The sequence below is a fragment of the Carcharhinus amblyrhynchos genome, chromosome 15 (genome assembly GCF_965287045.1).
Source record: "Carcharhinus amblyrhynchos chromosome 15, sCarAmb.v2.hapA, whole genome shotgun sequence".
Classification (NCBI taxonomy): Eukaryota; Metazoa; Chordata; class Chondrichthyes; order Carcharhiniformes; family Carcharhinidae; genus Carcharhinus; species Carcharhinus amblyrhynchos.
In genome coordinates, this window is record NC_137338.1 from 70,143,678 (window position 1) to 70,167,156 (window position 23,479).

Below are 23,479 nucleotides of genomic sequence, written 5' to 3' on the forward strand. Positions count from 1 at the left end.
CCCACCTTCTCTAAGGTAATTAGGGATGGGAAATAAATGCTGGGCTTGGCCAATGAAGCACACCTTCCGTGATCTTGCAAGGATACTTTCTGATTTAGTGAATTGAATGCCTTGCAAAATATTCCCAAATGAATGGTTACTTTCAGACCTTGCATGTAAAAATGTGCTTCATTGAATTAAGAGTTAATATTATTCAACTTATCACTTCAGCGCATAGTTACCATTTACCTGTCCGAGGGCATATCCATAGTGTTATCTTCTTTGACTTAATTCCTTGTTCAAAGGCCACTGCGATAGGAGCTGATTTAAACGGGCGTTCTAAGAAAGATAAGCCTCAGTTGAGGACTCTCTGAACGGGGAGAAGAATGTTTGCGTACGGGCTGTGTGTCCTGGGCTTGACGACAGCTGCATTCTCCCTGACTCCAGACCAAGAAGCCCAAAACTTTTTGGACAATTTTAACAAACAGGCCGTCGATCTGGTCTACAAGTCCTCAGTGGCATCATGGAATTATAACGTCAACATCACCGAAGAAAATGCCTTGGAAATGGTGAGTACGGTGACAACTGTGGCCTTATTTCATACAATCAAAGAATCCCCACAATGCAGAGGAGGCCATTCGGCCCATTGTGTCTGCACCGACTGTCTGAGAGTATCTTACCCACTACTCTCCTATCCCTGTAATCTTATGCATTTGCTAATCCAGTTAATCTACACATCTTGGGACACTAAGGGGCAATTTAGCACAGCCGATCTGCATGTCTTTTGAGCATGGGAGGAAACCGGAGCATCTGGAGGAAACCTATGCAGACATGGGGAGAATGTGCAAACTCTGCACAGACTGTCACCCCCCAGGCCGGAATCGAACCCGGGTCCTTGGTGCTGTGAGGCAGCAGTGTGAACCACTGTGCCACCGTGCCACCTTGGTTTGGGGACCTGAGAAACCCTCAGGAACATCAGATTGAAGTCAAAGCGGCAGATGCAAAAGGTGAAAGTGCAGTTTTCTGATAATGGATTGCTGCGTATCTGCTTCACTGTAATATATTTACCATCTCTATTCTACAGACACTGACAGGGTGTCCACCAGCTGAAAGATCTGTACCTGAGCTGTAATGTCTGTGTACCTCTATGCATCTTTGCCTAAGCATTCAGCACTGCTTCTCATTTCATTAAGCTACCATTTCCCTTTGCACCAGCTTCATATTCACAACCCCACCATCTTTAACGTCAAGTACTTCCCATACTATTTTGCCAGCTTCGCAAACACATGGCGGTAAACTTTGACTCTCGGTGGCTAGTTGTTACTCTGACAGAACAATGGCAATTCCTCCCAAGAACCCACCCCCCACATATTAACTGCACCCTCAGTTGGAAGTCCCACAGCTGCTGGACTGCGAGGCAGACCTGGCCACTGTCCCAGCATCCTCTCTGCCAGAGGGGAAGAAGGCTGCAGTCAGCAAAACATTTTGAACCGTACTCAGCAAAGTCAAATCTTTATGGTGTGGTGAAACGCATCATAAAATGTCCTTCAAATGAATGTTGCAACACATTCCCGCAATCAATAGCAATCGGGGACAAACACGGCAAGATTGGAGGGCGACAACGCCTCAGGTGACAGAAACATTGCTAGACAGTTTTTTTAAAAATTTGGCCTACGTGTTGGAGGATAGTCAATGTAATTTCTATGTTTAAAAAGAGGGATGGAATTCTCCGACCATTCATGTCTTGCCACTGGAGAAGATAGGGGTAAAAGTAAATTACTGCAGATGCTGGAATCTGAGAGAAAACGCTGGACAATCTCAGAGGGGCTGGCAGCATCTGTAAGGAGTGTAGAGAGCTGATGTTTCGAGTCCAGATTACCCTTTGTCAAAGCAACTTTGGCAAAGGGTCTTCTGGACTCGAAACGCCAGCTCTTTTCTACCTCCTTACAGATGCTGCCAGGCCTGCTGAGATTTTCCAGCATTTTCTCTCTGGAGAGGACGGGAAAAATTGGAGCTCCCGCTGAGAATCCCGCTGGCGTGAATGGCCGGAGAATCCCGCCCAGAACATGGTCAAGCAATTGTACGGCAGTCAACTTAACATCCGCGGGAGGAAAAGTAATGGAAACTTTGCTAAAGGAGAGAATGCAAAAGCAACTTGACAGGAAAAATAGTCAGCAAGCAGTTATGGAAAACAACTGCTCATTGAGTTCTCTGAGGAGATAACAGAGAGAGGAGGCAATGTATTGTCGTGGCTGTAATTTATCTGAATTTTCCAAAGGTCTTTAGGAAGTTGCCTCATTATAAAATAATGAATAAAGTCAGAGGATGTGGATTCAGGGATAAGTGATAAATGGATTGTGAGCTGGCATCATGACAGAATGTGGAAATGCTGGCGTTGGACTGGGGTAAACACAGTAAGAAGTCTCACAACACCAGGTTAAAGTCCAATAGGTTTATTTGGTAGCAAAAACCACTAGCTTTCGGAGTGCTGGCTGCCCCGCTCCCACTCACCTGACGAAGGGGCAGTGAACGCTCTGAAAGCTAGGGACTTTTGCTACCAAATAAACCTGTTGGACTTTACCCTGGTGTTTGTGAGACTTCTTACTGTCGTGGCAGGAAGCAGAGAGTGGGAATAAGGATCATAGAATCAGAGAACCCTACAGCGCAGAAAGAGGCCCTTCGGCCCATCGAGTCTGCACCGAACACAATCCCACCCAAGCCCTACCCCCATATCCCTACATAAAGGGTGGTTATTCAGAATGGCAGGAGGTGGAGAGTGGCGTTCCACAAGGATCAGGGCTGGGCCCACGGCTGTTCACAGTTTACATTCAAGAGTTGGACTTTGGAATCAAAATACAGCTTCTAAGTTTGTGGATGATACGACATTGGGATGACGGAGATAGTCAATACTAAGGAGGACTGTAATAACTTACAGGACGACATTAATAAACCGGCAGAATGAGCAAATAATTGGCAAATGAAGTTCACTCCAGATAAATGGGAGCTGGTACATTTTGATAGGAAGAATTCGGAAGCGGCCAGTAAAGGTGAGCTAGGGGAACAGAGGGATCTGAGAGTACAAATACACCAATCACTAAAAGTTGCACGATGGTTGCAGATTTTTTTTTTAAATGTTGCAAGGTTATAAAAATAAACAGACTAGACAAAGCACTGGGCTTTATTTCTAGATAGATTTAAACAGGGAAGTTATGTTAAACCTGTATTGCTAAGACCATACATAGAGGACTGTATAAAGTCCTGGGAATTGTATTATAAACAGGATATAGATCATTGGAGAGGGTGCTGAGGAAGTTTACCAGAAATGTGTGGGTATACACATCAGGAATGTATTACAGGCTGGGTCACTTTTCATAGGATATCATGGAATCCTACAGTGCAGAAGGAGGCCATTCTCGCCCCATAACCCCATGCATTGACCCTAGCTAGTCCGCTGACACTAAGGGGCAATTTAGCACGGCCAATCCACCTAACCCGCACATCTTTGGACTTTGGGGGAAAACTGGAGGAAACCCACACAGACACGGAAAAAATGTGCAAACTCCACACAGAGAGTGACCCAAGCCAGAATTGGACCCGGGTCCCTGGCACTGTAAGGCCTCAGTGCTAACTACTGTGCCACCATGCCGCTTGTCTTGAATGAAGTAGGTTGAAGGGTGGCTTAATAGAGGTGTTTTTAAATTCTGAAAGGTTTTGACATAGTGGATACAGAGAAAATGTTTCTTCTTGTGGGGAACAAGAGAACTAGAGGCCGTCAATATTAGATAGTCACTGAGAAATCCAGTAGGGAATTCAGGAGAAACTCTTTATCCAGAGTGTGGTGAGAACGCCGAACACACTATCATAGAGAATGGATGACTGTGTTGGGGCTTCCATTAATGACTTAGATAATGAAACAGAAGGTCACACACTGATGTTTGCTGATGACACAAAGATAGGTAGTGTGAGCAGTGTAGATGATAGCACAAAATTGCAAAGAGCCATTAATAGATTGAGAGAAACTATGACCAACTGTGACCAAACTGTGGAGCAGCCTGGTGGCACAGTGATTAGCATTGCTGCCTCACAGCACCAGGGACCCAGGGTCAATTTCGGCCTTGGGTCACTCTCTGTGCGGAGTTTGCACATTCTCCCCGTCTCTGCATGGGTTTCCTCCGGGTGCTCTGGTTTCCTCCCATAGTCCAAGAGACGTACTGGTTAGGCGCATTGGCCACGCTAAATTCTCCCTCAGTGTACCCGAACAGGGTGCTGGAGTGTGGCGACTAGGGGATTTTCACAGTAACTTCATTGCAGTGTTAATGTAAGCCTTACTTGTGACTAATAAATGAACTTTAACTTTTAACAATGAACTTCAATGTTGATAAGTGTGGCTGACTCTGTACTGCGCTCTCAGTGGCCTGACAAAACACTCAGTTTTACCAAGCCACGGCTGAAACATCAAAAGGGAATAAAACTGGAAGGACCACCCTTCCTAGCTACTGGAAACAACAACAGCATGTCCTTCCCCAGGTGACGCTGAAAAACCTTCCCTGACAGCACTGTACCTACACTACACAGACTGCAGCAACACAAAAAGGCAGCCCACCTCCTGTTTCTTTGAATGGATTTATTACTGTCTTGTGTCCCGAGATACAGCGAAAAGTATTGTTTTGCGTGATACCACACACAGCTTGCAAAGAGCTGCCACGCGCTGACGCCATCCTGAAACATGGATGTGTCCAATCCACAGTGACAGCAGTACCACACACCCCATTCTCCCTCCACTCCCTGTGCTGTGGGGACCGGCTGCAACTATTCATCACAGTAAGAAGTCTGACAACACCAGGTTTAATTCCAACCGCTTTATTTGATAGTAAACTCGCAAGCTTTTGTCAGGCGAACGAAGGGACAAACCCCGAAAGCTTGTGAGTTTACTATCAAATAAATCGGTTGGACTTAAACCTGGTGTTGTCAGGTTTCTTACTGTGTTTACCCCAGTCCAACACCAGCACAATAAAACTCAGCACCACCTGAAAGTAAAATAGCTTTCCAAAGAGCAAAAAATCCAGAAACTTTGCAAGTGATTGAGGAGATTTGAACGTCATAGAGTCATTAAAATGTCATGAGAAGGTTCACTAAGTTATTTTAAAAATGGCTGCTGTTTACATCTAGAGGACTCGAATACTAGTAGAAATCATGTGAGCAGTTCTGGAGAGCACACAGAATGACACCGGGATTCCAACTGCAAAATTAGGAAGTGATTTAGTCAGATAAAAGGGGATTTGGTGAAATATTCAGGGGAATTAGGTTGAGTAGATTGGGAGAAATTAGTTCAGCTGCTTGAAGGGATACAGGACTGAAGGCATTGTCTAAATCATAGAGTCAGATTGCTCGGGGTGAGATAAAGAAATAATTTTTCCTATGCAGAATAGTGGAAATCTGCCAATCTCTCTCTCCCTCTCTCTCACTCCTCAAAAAAGGCTTTGGGGGGTGGGGGGTGGGGGGTGTGGAGGGTGTTGGGGAGGGGGTCATGTGGAAACATGTCTTAGTATTACTGAGGCATATGGAAACATGGCAGATAACTGGAGTTTAGGTATATACCAACCATTAAATCTAATTAAATGGAGGAGCAAACTCCAAGAGCCTATGTAGCAACAACAAATGGTCAATAATCTAACCCCTCTCTCAACTTGGTTCCTCAGGATCCAGCAATTCCCATTTAAAAATTCAATTCTGTTCTGCTTTAGCCAAATCCATCTGTGCAGCAACTAAAATGAAGAGGATTATTTGGGCTTTAGCATATCCTTAATATCCTTGTGGTTTTACAGTGGTTAGCACTGCTGCCTCACAGCGCCAGGAAGCCAGGTTCAATTCCAGCCTCAGGTCACTGTCTGTGCGGACTCTGCATGTTCTTCCCGTGCCTGCGTGGGTTTCCTCTGGGTGCTCCGGTTTCCTCCCACAGTCCAAAGATGTAAAATTGTAGAATCTTACAGTGCAGAAGGAGGCCATTCAGCCCAGTGAGTCTGCACCGACCACAATCCCCACCCAGGCTGTATCCCCGTAACCCCTTGCATATAGCTAGTCCTCCTGACACTAAGGGACAATTTACCGTGGCCAATCCACCTAATCCGCACATCTTTGGACTGTGGGAAGAAACCGGAGCACCTGGATGAAAGATATGCAGTCACAGGATGTGTGAGTCAGATCGATTGACCATGCTAAATTAACCTTCTGTGTAGGTGGATTAGCAGGGTAAACGTGTGGGGTTATGTATGGATAGAGCCTGGGTGGGGTTGGTGCAGGCTCAATGGGCCAAATGGCCTCCTTCTGCACTGTAGGGATTCTATGAAAGGCTATTATCTGGAGGGGTTTCCATATCCCTGGTCAAGCTCCCCACTGAGTTGAACCGACGATTGTAAAACACATTTTAAACCTCTTAACTCCTGGCCCAGATGATTCAATACCACACATCTCAGAACATTTATCAACCATTCTATCAGAGCTTCCTGTGTCTATCTAGATTAAAAAATGACATGTTAATAGAGGCTATTGAACCATCCTGTCAAATGCCTGATGTTTGATGATCTGATTAGCAATCAGTAAGATTCAGTTTAACATAGACAACATTTGAAGCCCCTACTCACTAGAATAATAAAGTCACAAGATTCCATGGTTTTAATCAAACAAAATCAACTTTACTATACAAAGTCAGAAAAATACAACCATTTACAATATCTATTTTATACTCTAACCTTCAGAGTTGAGGTAATACGAGGTAAATGTGAATGAACAGGCTAACTGTGGTTGTACACCTCACACTGCACATTAAATGATAGATGCAATCAAGACTGAACCCACAGATTTCTCAGCAGAGATGAGATTGACTATTGTGAGTCACAATATCTTATTAAAACTCCTCCTCAGAAGTCACCCTGATTTGAACTGCTTCAATGACTGCTCACTTCCCGATGGTTCAATCTCTTCTCCTGAGATTGCATTCCGTGGGATTCACAAAGCTGCTCTCATACCTCTAATTACAGGCGTAATTCTAGCTCAATCATAGGTGGCTAGATTCACTAAGCCGCCCCTGCCCCTGGGTTTCTCCAAACTATAATCCTGGATTCACTGAGGTATAAAGAGCTCCCTAGGATACTTCTGAGCCCCATGCCTCTCCAGTACCGGCAACCTTCCACTACCTTCTCAGTTTCCCAGGACGTCTCCTAAGCTCCAACAGCACCAAATAGTTCTCAGGTCTTCTTTGTGAGCTGCAAACCTCACAAGGTCCAAACTGCAAATACATAGCTAAACTGAAACCAAAGAACAATGGTTAGCACTGCTGCTTCACAGCTCCAGGGACTTGGGTTCAATTCCCGGCTCGGGCCACTGTCTGTGTGGAGTTTGCACATTCTCCTCGTGTCTATGTGGGTTTCCTCCGGGAGCTCCAGTTTCCACCCACAGTCCAAAGATGTGTGGGTTAAGTTGATTGACCATGTGAAAATTGCTCCTTAGTGCCCTGAGATGTGTAGGTTAGAGGGATTAGTGGGTATAATATGTAGGGATATGGGGGTAGGGCCTGGGTGGGATTGTGTTCGGTGCAGGCTCGATGGGCTGAATGGTCTCTTTCTGCACTGTGGGGTTTTGATGGTTTCTATGATAGCGCTGACCTTTATTCTGCTATTAACACATTCTGCTATTTTACTTTCAGATAGCGCTGACCTTTATTCTGCTATTAACACATTCTGCTATTTTACTTTCAGATAGCGCTGACCCTTATTCTGCTATTAACACATTCTGCTATTTTACTTTCAGATAGCGCTGACCCTTATTCTGCTATTAACACATTCTGCTGTTTTACTTTCGGATAGCGCTGACCTTTATTCTGCTATTAACACATTCTGCTATTTTACTTTCAGATAGCACTGACCTTTATTCTGCTATTAACACATTCTGCTATTTTACTTTCAGATAGCGCTGACCCTTATTCTGCTATTAACATATTCTGCTATTTTACTTTCAGGTGGTGCTGACTTTTATTGTGCTTTTAATACATTTTGTATTTTGCTTTCAGACAGCACTGAGCTTTATTCTCCTATTTTGCCTACGATAGTTAATACCTGCTATTAACACCTGCTCTGGACCAATGCTTTGTCCATTCACCACAACCATTTCCTCTTTCTTGGCCTTTTGTTCCAATGATATCTTGTCATTTAATTCCCCACTGCCCTCTAGCCTATGTCTGACTGTCCTTCCTTTCTGCTCCAGGTGACCCTCCCTCCTCCCCTTATCAACAGTATCAAACCAATCACCTTTCTACTTTGCTTCAGTTCTGAAAAAGACTCATATTGGACTTGAAACATTTGCTCTCTTTCTCTGCCCACAGACACTGCTAAGGTTTTTCCAGCACTTTCTTTTTATTATCCCTGATTTGATCCTTCTGTCTGACATTGAACTTAACAGTTTGCAAATCCTCATTCTATTTGACCAGAAGTTGTATCTATCACCCAGACAGCCTACATCCACCTCTGTGACCTTGCCAACTCTGATCCTGCCTCAGCTGAGGACCTCATTCTTTCCTTTCTTACTGTGGGATTTGACTATTTCAAATCACTCCTGGCCAGTCTCTCACTCTTTATATAAATGAATGCACTTAGAGCTTTGCTGCCAATTTCCTAACCTGTAGCAAGCCCCATTTACTCATCGCCGCCTGTGCTGGCTGACTTACATCAGTCCTTAAACCAATCACGCCTCCATTTTCAAAACTCTCATCCCTCACATTAAGTCCCTCCATGGCCTCATCTCTTCCTATCACTGTAATCCCCTTTAGCTCTGCATCGCACACAAGCTACAAAAGTTTGTGAACGTAGCCCAGTCCATCATGCAAACCAGCTCCCCATACATTGACTCCGTATACATTTACTTCGAAAAAGTAGGCAGCATAATTAAGGACCCCACGTACCCTTGCTGGGTGGGTCGTGCGAGGGCTGCTTTTGGATGTTTCGAGAGTTGCCTAGTGCTTCTTGTCGTTAGTGTGTGCTTAAACTGGACCAGATGCTGGGCAACACAACAGCTCAGTGCCTATCGCTGTTTGCTGTGCAGACACATGGATTTGGGCCGGTGTCTGTGGGAGTTTGCGCATTCTCCCCGTGCTTGCGTGGGTTTTCTCCGGGTGCTCCGGTTTCCTCCCACACCCCACAGATGTGCTCTTAGGCTGATTGGTGTAACAAATTGTCCCTAAATTAGTCTCCCCTCAATCTGGTTTCCAATGTGGAGTGCCATAAGCGTAGACAAGGGTCATGGGTGGAGAGGGGACTCACAATGTTAAAATGGCGGCACGGGCTCGTTGGGCTGAAGGGCCTGTTTCCCGTGCTGTGTTGTTCTTTGTTCTTTGTACCCCGGGCATTCTCTCTTCCACCTTAATTCCACATAAATGCGAGATGTTGTTCTCCAGCAGTACCAGCTCTCCACATGACCCTATGTGGTGGCACAATGGTTAGCACTGCTGCCTCACAGCGCCAGGGACCCTGATTTGATCCGGCCTTGGGTTCCTGTCTGTGCCGAGTCTGCACATTCTCCCCGTGTCTGCACGGATCTCCTCCGGGTGCTCCAGTTTCCTCCCACAGTCTGAAAGACATACTTGTTAGGTGCATTGGCCTTGCTAAATTCTCCCTCAGTGTACTCAAACTGGCTGTGGAGTGTGGCGACAAAGGGATTTTCACAGTAACTTAATTGCAGTGTTAATGTAAGCCTCTTGTGAGAATGATAAATAAACTTTGAACCGTAAGTTGGGGGGGGAGGGGGACGCTAATGGAATGCACCCAGGAAGTGTTGCCGCGGAGTGTGAATCTGATTGAACCTGCGTGCCTCTCACTGGTCCAGTATCTAACACAGCCGTCTCTGTGCTCTGTTTAACTAGAATCGAATGGGTGGCAAATGGTCTGCCTATTATCAAAGTATCTCGGAGCAATCCAGTAAGTTCAAAATCTCTGACATAAAGAACAAAACAATCAAACTGCAGCTTCAGATGCTTCAGGACAAAGGATCTGGGGTTTTACCCCCTCAGGAATTGAAACGCGTAAGTAACCAGCCAAATACTGACTCACTGATCTGCCACAGGGAACTTTGCACCAGTTGCAGGATTAGTGGAAATACTCAGAGATATGGCTGAGCACCAAACTTTAAATCACCTTCAACTATTTCAGATAAAAGCACAATCTCCTTTTAGACGCTGCTTAATAGGTCAATTAGTTACAGTAAAGATTAAACACTGATCCCTTTCCCTGGTCAATTGACATAGACAGCAAGAACATTTGTCAGTTCAGTATATGGTAGTGGGTGCTAGGTGGGGCGGGGGGTTTGGGTGCTGGAGGGGGGTGGGTGCTGAGTGGGTCGTGGGTGCTGAGTGGGGAGAGGGTGCTGGGTGGGGGTGGGTGCAGGTGGGTGCTGGGTGGGGAGTGGGTGCTGGGTGGGGAGAGGGTGCTGGAGGTGTATAAGTGAGTGTGTGTGTGGGATGGGAGTGGGGATAATGTCGAGCTTATTTGGAGGAGGGAGCGGGGAGGAAAGGGCAGCTTTCTGGTTAATCTGACCATGTCCCTGAGGAATGGGAGAATGCTCATTGTCTTCTCATTGCTATGATTACAGCTGAACGAAATTCAGAATGAAATGGTCTCTATCTACAGCACGGGGATAGTCTGTGATCCAGCTGAACCCTCTCACTGTTTGGAACTGGAGCCAGGTACTGGATATAAAGCTCATTTCGCAGAACACTCCCAGATACACTGCCCACATATCACACCCACACCCACACACACCCACACACACACACACACACACACCCACACACACACACACACACACACACACCCACACACACACTCAAACTCACACATATACACACTGACGCTTACACACTGACACACACTCACTGACACACACACACAACCACACACACTCACTGACACACATGCATACATGCACACACTCACTGACACACACACCCTTACTGACACTTACACACAGACACACACTCACTGATACGCACACACACAAACACATACACTCACTGACACAAACTCACTCATACACACACCAAGACACACACTTACTGATGCTTGCACACTGATACACACTCACTGACACATACACACACACAGTCACTGATACACACACACACATTCACTGATACACACTCACTGTCACACACTCACTGTCACACACTCACTGACATGCACATACATGCATACACACACACTGACACACTTTCAGTGACACACACCCTTTAACACACACCCTTTGACACACACTCTTTGACGCACACTCTTTGACACACACTCATACAAACACTCTCACGCACTCACACAAACACACACACACAACACCCACTCACTGATAGACACTCACTGACATATGCATACACTCACTAACACATTCGCTGACACATACATACCCATGTCTGCGCACACACACACAGACACACACACACATACATGCACACTCACTCACACACACACACACACACACACACACACTCACACACACACTGGCACACACACTGACACACACACACTGACACTCCCTCAACACTGACCCTCTGACAGTGCAGCACTCCCTCAGTACTGACCCTCTCACAGTGCGGCGCTCCCTCAGTACTGACCCTCTGACAGTGCAGCACTCCCTCAGTACTGACCCTCTGACAGTGCAGCACTCCCTCAGTAATGACCCGCTGACAGTGCAGAATTCTCCTGTTACAGTGTCACTCTGTGTTAAGTGCTTAGTCACAGTTGGTGATTTGTAGAATGATTTGACTGTAAAACCTTCAGAGGCACATGTGTTGATATTAAATTATGCTGGCTTGATAGTCATTGTATAACAGCAGAATATGGGCTGTCAACATCACTACATAAGGGAGCATGATTGGATGTAAAGTGGGTTGGGTGATAGGGTACAAAGTGGTGGTGAATAAGAGTTTGTCAGACTCTGAGTGGAAGTTTTGTAGTCGGGTTCCCCAGGGTCAGTAACCTCCGTTTTTATTTGTATAAACGTCCTAGCCTTGGGGCTAGAGGGAACAATGTCAATATTTGCGGATCATGCAAAACTTGGGGGTACTGTGCACTGTGAGGATGGTGTTAAGCCTCAAAAGGACAAAGGGCAGAAGGATTGGGTGGACAAGTGATAGATAATGTGGAAGAGTGAACTGATTCATTTTGGTAGGGAGAAGGGGGAGGGACAAGATAAAATAAATAGCACAATTCCAAAGCAGCTGTCAGGATTAGAGTGGCCTTCCTGTATCTAAACAAATCATAGAAGGGGGCAGGACTAACTGAGGGAATGGTTTATAAAGTATAGCACATTCTAGCCTTTGGCAATTGAGGCATATTGTACTAAAGTGAGTAAATTATGTTAAAGCTCAATAAAGCACTGGTTCAGCTTGATCAGGGGTATTGCTGGCAGTCTGGACACCACACTTTAGGAAGGGGCGGCACGGTGGCACAGTAGTTAGCACCGCTGCCTCACAGCACGATGGACCCAGGTTCGATTCCCAACTTGGATCACTCTTTGTGCACAGTCTGCATGTTCCCTCTGCGTCTCTCCACTCTGGTTTCCTCCCACAGTCCAAAGAAGTGCAGGTTAGCTGGATTGGCCATGCTAAAATTGTCCCTCAGTCCCAAGACCAGATTAGGCGGACATGCCATGGGAAATGTGTGGGGTTATGGGGATTGGGCAGGGGTGAGGGATTGGGTAAGATGCTCAGTCAGGGAGTAGGTGCAAACTCAAATGGTCTCACCTGCACTGTAGAGATTCTCTGATTCTAAGATACAATGATTCTAAGAAAATTGTCAACTATCCATCTCCAGAAGCTACTAATGATTGTAGACTGGGGCATGGTTTTGATGGTGGAATTTATCAGCTCGTCTGTCCTTTGATGCCTTTACAAGGCTCTGCGTTGCTGTTGCTTTTATTCAGGGTTAACCGTGATAATGGCCGACAGCAAGGATTACAACCAGCGACTCTGGGCCTGGGAAGGCTGGCGAGTAAACGTGGGCAAAAGACTGCGGCCGCTCTATGAAGGATATGCAGAGTTGAAGAACAAGGCAGCAAGAATGAACGGTAACAGAGAACACTTGTTTGAGTCTTTAGGCATTTGTGTGAGGATTCCGAGATTTAACATTGGCTGGTTTGTTTGATCTGAAGGCTATGAAGACTACGGTGATTACTGGAGGGAAAATTATGAAGCCGATGATGTTGGGAAATACGCGTACAGTCGAGAAAATCTTCTGACGGATGTGGAAAGTCTACTTCAAGAGGTTAAATCCATTACTTATCTTTAACAGTTCCTCCGTCGATACTTATTCACACGTGCGATTCTGAAAAGCTTTGAATCATCTGACACCAGCAGTCAGCGAAGCCACAAACATATCTAAACAAACAAATATACCAACTGGATTGAGTATGTGGAATCTTTGTGTTTTAGGCCTGGGAGGGATGCAGAGATGACACACCAGTTACTTGATGTCAATGGAACTGTGTTTACAAATGTTCACTGCACCAATTTCTAGCTTTTTCTTTCATTTCCCATTCTCTCTTAGCGCACCCTGGCTTTACAAACAACACAGTAAGAAGTCTCACCACACCAGGTTAAAGTCCAACAGGTTTATTTGGTAGCAAGCGTCACTAGCTTTTGGGGCTTTGCCCCTTCTTCAGGTGAGTGGGGAGTTCTGATCACAAACAGGGCACACACTCAGTTTATAGAATATTGATTAGAATGCGAATCTTTACAGCTAATCAAGTCTTAAAGGTGCAGACAATGTGAGTGGAGATAGCATCAAGCATAGGTTAAAGCGATGTGTACTGTTTCCAGACAGGACAGTAAGTAAGCACTCTTGGACACATGCATCTCCATTAAGGATGGTCACCTCAGCACCTCACTGTACCACACTCCCACAGATAACCTCACGATGCTCCATCTCTCCAGCTTCCTCCCTAAACAGCTTAAAGAAGCCATTCCCTATGGACAAGCCCTCCATACACACAGGATCTGATCAGATGAGGAGGATCGCAACAGACAGCTCCAGACGCTGAAAGACGCCCTCATAAGAACAGGATATGGCATTCGACTCATCGATCGACATTTCTGACGTGCCACAGTGAAAAACCGCACCAACCTCCTCAGGAGATAAACACGGATCACAATAGACAGAGAACCATTCACCGTTAAGTACTTCCCCGGAGTGGAGAAACTACGGCATCTTCTCCGGAGTCTTCAACATATCATTGATGAAGATAAACATCTCACCGAGGCCATCCCCACACCTCCACTTCTTGCCTTCAAACAACCGCACAACCTCAAACAGACCATTGTCCGCAGCACTACCCAGGAGAACAGTGACCACAACACCACACAATCCTGCCACAGCAACCTCTGCAAGATGTGCTAGATCATCGACATGGATGCCATCATCTCACGTGAGAACACCATCCACCAGGTACATGGTACATACTCTTGCAATACTCTTGCAACTCGGCCAATGTTGTCTACCTGACATGCTGCAGGAGAGGGTGTCCTGAGGCATGGTACACTGGGGAGACCATGCAGATGCTACGACAGCGGACGAATGAACACCACTCAACAATCTCCAGGCAAGACTGTTCTCTTCTTGTTGGGGAACACTTCAGCGGTCATGGGGCATTCGGCCTCTGATCTTTGGGCAAACGTTCTCCAAGGCAGCCTTCTCGACACATGACAATGCAGAGTCGCTGAGCAGAAACTGATAACCAAGTTCCGCACACATGAGGACGGCCTCAACCGGGATCTTGGGTTCATGTCACACTATTTGTAATCCCCATGACTTGCCTGGGCTTGCAAAATCTCACTAACTGTCCTGTCTGGAGACAATACACATCTCTTTAACCTATGCTTAATGCTATCTCCACTCACACTATTTGCATCTTTAAGACTTGATTAGCTGTAAAGACTCGCATTCTAATCAGTATTCTGTAAACTGTGTGTGTGTCTTTATATGCCCTGTTTGTGATCAGAACTCCCCACTCACCTGATGAAGGGGCAGAGCCCCGAAAGCTAGTGATGTTTACTACCAAATAAGCCTGTTGGATTTTAACCTGGTGTTGTGAGACTTCTTACTGTGTTTACCCCAGTCCAACGCCAGTATCTCCACATCCTTACAAACAACACCCAGAACAGGGACTAGCCAAAAGACACATACAAGCTGAAATCTTGCTGCCGTTCTTGCTGGCAGGATCTCACTGTCCCATCAATGGTGCACTCCTGCTGTAGATTTCCTAGTGCCAAAGGGGTGTTCAACAGGAATCCCCATTGACAACAGCAGGCACCATAAGATCCCATCGCCATTGAGTGGAACCACCTCCCACCAGCGAGTAGCTCTGCCTCCCACCAGCGAGTAGCTCCGCCTCCCACCAGCGAGTAGCTCCGCCTCCCACCAGCGAGTAGCTCCACCTTCCATCAGCGATTCACTCCGCCTCCTGCTAGTGAGTAGCTCCGCCTCCTGCCAGCGAGTAGCTCCACCTCCCACCAGCAATTCGCTCTGCCTCCCACTAGTGAGTAGCTCCGCCTCCCACCAGTGAGTAGCTCCACCTCCCACCAGCAAGTAGCTCCGCCTCCCACCAGCGAGTAGCTCCACCTCCCACCAGCAATTCGCTCTGCCTCCCACCAGTGAGTAGCTCCGCCTCCCACCAGTGAGTAGCTCCACCTCCCACCAGCAAGTAGCTCCGCCTCCCACCAGCGAGTAGCTCCGCCTCCCGCCCAAAACACACCATAGAGGGGGAGGAAAGTCCCGCCCAATATCAGACACGGAACAAATGAACAAGTGAACGCTGTGGTGATCCCGGTGGAGCGGAAATCTGGCTGGATTCTGGAGGAAAGCCTTTGTTTCTGGATGATGCCAGATTCACCAGTTTTTTTGTCTTAACTTAAACAGAAGAGTGTAACCAGCGAGGGTGGTGGGGAGGGTGGAATTCCTGCTTTCCCGACCCCCAACATCTCAGCAGAAGTTTGTAGGTCTATCCACCTGCATGTAGTGTGTCGCTGATCAGGGCCCTCATTAAGGGCCAAATAAAGTCCAAATAATGAAGACATGGTGGATTTATTTTGTGCGCCATGAAGGTCACATCTCCCCAGCCCACAGGAAGCTCCTGGCAGTGTGCCCACGCAGTATGGGCACACCCCTCCCCCCCCCCCCCATCCCCCAACACCTCCAGACCCATGGTTGTGCAATGTGTCCTTAGGTGGTCCCTACTTGGCCACCCAAGGGTGCCAATTGGCTGAAGGGGTGGGAAAATCACCCCCCGCATCGTATGTCCATGTGGTCACCAATACTCTATCAGAGAATGGGAACGTTACAGGAGTTCTGCGGGTGTGTCATGTCAGTTTCCAAACTAACCGCGGTCAGGATTGAAAGTGTTGATGCAATGCTGAATCATGTTATATATTTCACTGCGTGAACCTTCTGGGTAGTTGATTAATCTAACATTACCAATAATGTGTTCCCATGGCACCATCAGATAATGCCGCTGTACAAAGAACTCCATGCGTATGTGAGAGCGAAACTCAGAGAGACTTTTGGAGCAGAACGTATCAGCCCGACAGGATGTCTCCCTGCTCATTTATTGGGTAAGCTTGTTCCAAGGTGCTCTCCACACTCTGAGAATTTCCTGCTTCCTGTGTTAGTAGCGTTTGGGAGAATAACTGATGCTCTTGTACATACTTCACCCATTTACAACCCTGCCACGGATTCCTGTGTGAGGACCCTGTCCGAATTCATAGAACATAGAACATTACAGCGCAGTACAGGCCCTCTGGCCCTCGATGTTGCGCCGACCAGTGGAACCAATCTAATGACCCTCTAACCTAAACTATTCCAATGTTATCCATGTGCCTATCCACTGACCATTTGAACGCCCTTAAAGTTGGCGAGTCCACAACTGTTGCAGGCAGGGCATTCCACGCCCTCACTACCCTTGGTTTAGAATTGTTAGTGATCCAAGATTGGGAAGGAATGATTAGATTTAAAACAACGTTGTCCAGAATGGTCTGTTTGATTATCTCCATTATTCGTACCCACCCATGGCCAGTCCATGTGAGATGGTGTTGACAGAGTCAGTGTGAAATTCAGATACTAATTGAATGCCACTACATGAAGAGACAGGTCCTCAGCTTCTGATTGTTGCATTTTTAGTTATGATATAAAGGCACCACTCACTCATGAGGGATTGGGTAAACGTGCTGTGGATTGATCTGTTAACGCTAGTCACATGTGAACAAATACACACAGATAGAAAAAGTTTGAAGACATGTGCAGAACTGTGCGTGTGTGTTCTGCCGACAGTGAAAGTGAAACTGAAACTGGATGGCATGACACACTTCCTTTCTAGTGAAGTCATGCTCCGATTGCTTCCAAGCATACTACAGCACTTTTCTCTGCACACTGCTGGATTTACGTTGAGCTGGGTGTCTCAGGATATTTTTTGGTTCATCTGCTCACACTTCTGGCCTGATTCTTTGTACAGGAGTCTAAGATCTAATGGGGGGGGCGGGTGCAGGGTGGTGTGAGGTGGTGGCATGGGAGAGGGGGGGAAGGGTTGGTCTGCTGAACTGTCTGCACACATTCAGACAAACCATGAGGTGTCCAATAGTGAACATGAGATCTCCAGCCACCCACATGCGAGCACTCGAGACTGCTTCAACTTGCAAACTACCATTTACATTGACAGCTGTCCTTTTTATATTAGAAAGGGATTTTCTTTTTAAATAATTGAGATGTGCCTTCCTTGTGTTTGTACTGATTAGTATTTGCCCAGGATGTCCCAGAGTGTAAAAACCCCAGGATATTAACTGAAATACAGCAACAACAATAATGGAGCAAAAGTCTTCATTTCCAATCTTATTTATTCCCAGCTAGAATCAAGCATCACCTGGTTGATATTAGTAAGTCAGAGAAGAAAGGAACATTAACAAGTCCTGATGAATCAATGTCACACTGTCCATCAGAGACACTCTGGGGAGAGAGAGAGATAGAATAGCAGCAAGCAAACTTGCCAATGAACTGCATCACTGGGGTTGTGTTGCTCTGGGATATCTGTGCAGCAGTGGTCAGCATGGGTTGTTCGCTCATTCTCCACTCATTCAACATCAACACATTGTTTTAATCCCCAAAGAGCAAAGAACCACAATAGCTGCCTGATAATCAGGATGGACCCCGATAGCAGAGTTGCTGCGGTTTGATGTGTAAAGTGCTTGGCAGGCGCAGATACAACAAAATGTCCAGCTGTCGGAGTGTGGGCTTTTGGCTTGAGCCCAACTCCAGTGGCTTGAGCGTAGCGCTGAGGGAGTGCCACATTGTTGCTAATGCTAAATAGTGGGCGAGTCAGATTGTGGAAGCAGTGACTGGAACAACACTTAGGCCTTAAAAAAAACTCCACTAAAAGAAAACAAATGATCCAAATAGTACTATAATGCTATTTGGGGGGGATCTTGCTTTGAATAAGTTGCTCTGCTTTCTACATTATAACAATAAGGATACTTTGAAGTAACTTAATTGACTGTGACTTTGTGATATATCTTGAAGCCAAGAATGGTGCTATCTAAATTTCCTTCTTCCTTGAATCGGTGCCTGTAATGAAAAGGCCACGTAAGTGCAGATGGATAAATATGGAGCCAGTAAAAGGTCACCTTTTCATAGTGTGCAGTCTTGATGTATGACATTGTTACTTTGGTCTGGATCTTCTGGGCCTGCCCATTCTCAGGATTGTCTGGCCCTGTTCAAGTCAATAGGCTTTTGGCTGGTGTGCTGCATCCCCCATGGCAGGGCCCGCTGTCACCATGGTGCCAGAACGTTCTGGCCTTCGTCAGACCTCACTAGGCCCTTACAGTATGTGGCCTGCCCCGCGTTGGTTCCTGGGTCGTGTAAATGTGGTGTATAATATGCAGTGGGCACAGTTTAATGCACAGGTACCTGAGGGATATTCCAATCTCAATTCTCATACATCTCCAGGTGACATGTGGGGAAGATTTTGGGGAAATCTGTATCCTTTGTCAATTCCATATCCAGCAGAAGAAGACATCGATGTGACATCCGAAATGAACAGACAGGTATGTTGATTGCCAAGCTTCCACCTCCTTCTCCCGGGCAATTGGAGATGGGTGATGAATGCTGGGTCAGCCAGTGTCAGCCCACACCCCCCCATCAAAGAATTAAAATAGACATAGCCCCTCCAATATTAAAGGTGTTGTTAGTCTTTGAAATAAATCCTCCAATTTGATGTCATTGAACCATGAGTTATGTTGTGATAGTACAACAGAACGTTATGAGGAACTAGGCCCGAGGCCTACCTCAGTCGGAATGGGGATTGAATTCCATGCTATTGGCTTTATTCTGTCCCACACGCGAACTGTCTCGCCAACTAACCTAACCCACTCCAACTAAGCATGTCACAACATTTAATTGAACTATATCAAATACAATTACTTCAGTTGGACTGGTTGGAAGAAAAAAGTACCAAATTTAATACGTTTGTGTGTTTGCATAGCCAGAGGGTGAAGTTACAAATTTACCATGGTATTGGTGGGGTGGGGCTGGTCACCAATGTGTGCAGATGATGTCGTTAAGAGTTTAACCAGCACAGACTATAACATCAACAGAGAAAGCCATGATGAGATTCCCACTGCTTCTCCAATAGGGTTACCCTGCTTACTGTGGCTGTAAGGGTTATCTGGTCTCAAGCATTTAGCGAGAAGTCCTCTATGATGGGACAGGCTGACTGGTCAATCATCCCTGACGTACTGTATGTGTCACAGATGTCACATGGTCCAGTCTATCCTGACACCACCAAGTTGGATCAGAATTGCAAGCAGTGTGACTGCCACAGTGTTACAGTTACAAAACTTAGCCTCATGTCTCCTGTTCAGGTTTTATTCTTTCATGGGAAATAAGCATCGCTGGCAAGGCTGGCACTTTTTAACCCTTGGTTTGCTAGCCCATTTCAGAGGGCAGGTAAGAGTCAACCACATTATTGTGGGACTGGAGTCACATGCAGGCCAGACCAGGTAAGGACGGCAGATTTCCTTCCATAAAGGACGTCAATGAACCAGATGGGTTTTTAACAATTGCTGATAGTTATCATGGTCACCATTACTGAGATTAGCTTTATATTCCAGAATTATTAATTGAATTGGAGTTCTACCAGCTGCCATGGTGGGATTTCTATCCATTTCCCCATAACATGGGGCCTCTCGATTAAAAATGCTAAGGCATATTACAATTAAGAAGTAAAGTAAAAAATAATTACCCTTGTATCACCGATTCAAGGTGACACAGTGGTTAGTACTGTTGCTTCACAGCGCCAGGGACCCAGGTTCGATTGCCGGGTTGGATCACTGCCTATGCGGAGTTTGCACTTTCTCCCCGTATCCGCATGGATTTCCTTTGGGTGCGCTGGTTTCCTCCCACATTGTGAAAGACACGCTGGTTAGGTGCATTGGCCATGCTAAATTCTCCCTCAGTGTACAGCCATTGGAGTGTGGCAATTAGAGGATTTTCACAATAGTTAATGTAAACCTAGCATTGCAATGTTAATGTAAGCCTACTTGTGACACGAATAAATAAACTTAAATAAAACAAATTAAATTAAAAGTGTTACTCCATACTTCTTTTTTAAGTAATTGGCAAACACAGGTAATTCAATTTGAATCACACTGAAAAAGACACATGCTGTCAAAGTTTTTCCTCTTACACTCATCAGGACAATCCACAAGAATACCAAATGTAAAATGTGGCAGTTTATATTTTTTGAGAAAAGAGTGCTGATTGGTTAGCATGTGGAATTTGATTGGTAGAGGTCTTGCCTTGGAGAAAGTACCAGTTAACAGATAACTGATAGTTCACTGACAAGTCTGTTTAAATTCAAACCAGGTTGGCTCTGATTGCCGTGGGGAATGAACCAAAGAATGGTTGTTGCCTATTTTGTTTAGTTGAAACAAGTGCACTATGTGTACTTGTTCTTTCTGCCTGCAGAGGACAGGACCCTTTGTATCAATATATGTAGCTTCTACCGTGCATTGCACTGCAAGCCCCACTGATAGTCTTAAATTGGTTGTGAGTAATTCTTAGCACACTCAGGATTATTTAGCAAATGCTGTCCAATTGTGGAATCACATCTAACATTGGACACTGTGTTTTGAGGTTGGTTGTGTGAGGTCAGTACATTGCCTATTGTAAGTAGCCGTAGGAACATGCTACTTGACATAATCTGCTAATCTTTGGGGATTCATTGCCCAGCAGAAGACTGGCATGGAAACTTGTTGACTGCATTATTCATTGTATGATAGACGGAACATTTTTTTAAATTGATTTTGCCAATTCAAGGTATCGATGTAGATTTACTCTATTACCTTGCTCTCTTTCATGTCAAGGTTTCTCTAAACCCCACAATTGTTTGACTGTGGAGAAGGGGCAGATTCCTTACTATCTTATTGCTAACATTTGACTCCTGTCCTTGTCATTTTAGAAATGGAATCCGGTGAAAATGTTCCAGAAAGCAGATGCATTCTTTCAATCTTTAGACCTTAAACCGATGAATGATCATTTCTGGAATAATTCCATGATCGAGAAACCCACTGATGGTCGAAAGGTTGTCTGCCATCCATCAGCGTGGGACCTGGGCAATGGAGTGGACTTCAGGTACAGATTATTTAGAACGGCCGCTAATGGAATCCAAGCCAGGTGATGAAGGCAGGACAAACACACAGGGCAGGATTTTCTGTCTATGCTCGCTCCAAGGCAGGAGATTCCTGCCCGAGGTTAATGGACCAATGCACAGTCCACCCCTCTGCCTGCTCTAATTCCTGTAATGGGCAGGATGGATAAATTCTGCCCAGGGTTTTACTTTATTGAGAGAATGTAGTGACCTTGTCCAGTCTCACAGCTCTCCACACAAGCATGCACACATACATGCACACACACACACGTACACACACACACACGCACACACGCACACACACACAAACACACACACAGTGTCCCAGATGTCCCCATTTTAAATGCTGTTTTAAAATAAAATGGTAGATCAATAAAATAAATGAATGGCGGGGGGGGTGACAGCACATGACGGGGCACTGTAACAGAAATAAAACTTACAAAGGAAACCGAGGTAATCAAACCAAACTATCACTGCTGGGCTGGTGATGTATTCCAGCATTTTATATGCTGTTCTGAACAGAAAATTAATCAATAAAATAAATAACTTAAAGAGGGGTGATAGCCCCTGGTGGGGCATTATAACAAAACAATCATAACTTCAAAGGAAACCTGACTAAACTAAAATGTCATTTCCAGGGCTGATGATGCATGCTAGGAAACCGATTTATACGTACTCAATATACTTGGTTTAACAACACCCTTCTCTTGTTTATCTTAACAATGTAATTTACAAACTATTAACAACAGTAACTGCTGGGGATTGGAAAAAATACTGAGCTCTTCAGCTTTTTTTTAATATTAACATGCAAAATATTTACTAACTTTCCATTAAATTTCATCACTTTGCATTGTATAATCCATCGAAATAAATATTTCTCCTCCTGTTTGTAGGGTACGAAATGTAAATTTCTACTTCAGTGGGGTAAATATTGGGAAGAGCAATTGCCTTTGATTCCCCCCCTACAACCTCCAATCCCTAGTCACTGCCTCAACTTGAATAAACCTTAATGCTACATTTGAACCCTTGTGCCATCAAGACCGCCAACATCTGCCTCTTTGTTCATCTCTATCCTGCCGCAGCCCATCTTCTGAAGAAATCTTCATCCATGCTTTATCTGCCTCAAGACACAACTATCCCAGTGCTCACCTTGCTACCCAATCAAGTTCCACCCTCTAAAGACTCACGGGCATCCCAAAATCCGCTGCCCATTCCCCGACTCACATCATGTCCCATTTCTACGTCAGCCCTGTGCTCGCTGAGTCCCAGCCTGGCATTCCCTCATTTTCAATACGTTCCTCTTTCTTTTCATAGGCCTTCAACGGCATTGCCGGAATGTTCTGGCTGTTCACACTCTGCCAGCGCTGCAAGCAAGGATGGAAAATTTGGTGCTCGACCAGATCTCCATTCCCTGCAGCAGGACCGGAGAATCCTGCCGATGTGAATGGCCGGAAAGTTCTGGCAAATGTCTTTCTGTTCACCTGAAGCCTCCTCCAGCCCCAAGATCTCTGCAGTGCTCCACATTCTGGGCCTCTCCTGCACAGTTATATCCCTTCAGCACCGGTTACCCAGCTGAACTGAGAGATTTCAGTGAAGAAACCCACATTTGGCATCATGTCTCTTCACCCTGCAACATTCAGAAGCACGGAATTATTACAGTGTAGATGGATGCCGTTTGGCGCATTGTGTCTGTACTAGCTCTCCAAATGAGAAACTCACCCAGTTCCATTCTCCTGCCCTCCCCATGTAACCCTGCATATTCTCCTTTTTCAGATAACCT

The 23,479-nt window shown here is 45.7% G+C and overlaps 1 protein-coding gene across 1 annotated transcript in view; it reads left to right on the forward strand.

Annotated features, from left to right (window-relative positions):
- The first annotated feature begins 309 nt into the window (after positions 1-309).
- The window catches only part of ace2 (angiotensin I converting enzyme 2), a 55,841-nt gene continuing 32,671 nt past the window's right edge, over positions 310-23,479 (forward strand). The window contains exons 1-8 of the mRNA XM_080204163.1: positions 310-548; positions 9,890-10,048; positions 10,615-10,708; positions 12,937-13,080; positions 13,165-13,277; positions 16,510-16,618; positions 18,999-19,096; positions 21,511-21,683. Coding sequence (XP_080060289.1) covers positions 366-548; positions 9,890-10,048; positions 10,615-10,708; positions 12,937-13,080; positions 13,165-13,277; positions 16,510-16,618; positions 18,999-19,096; positions 21,511-21,683 — 1,073 coding nt within the window. The 5' untranslated portion in view covers positions 310-365. The remainder of the gene's footprint in view (positions 549-9,889; positions 10,049-10,614; positions 10,709-12,936; positions 13,081-13,164; positions 13,278-16,509; positions 16,619-18,998; positions 19,097-21,510; positions 21,684-23,479) is intronic.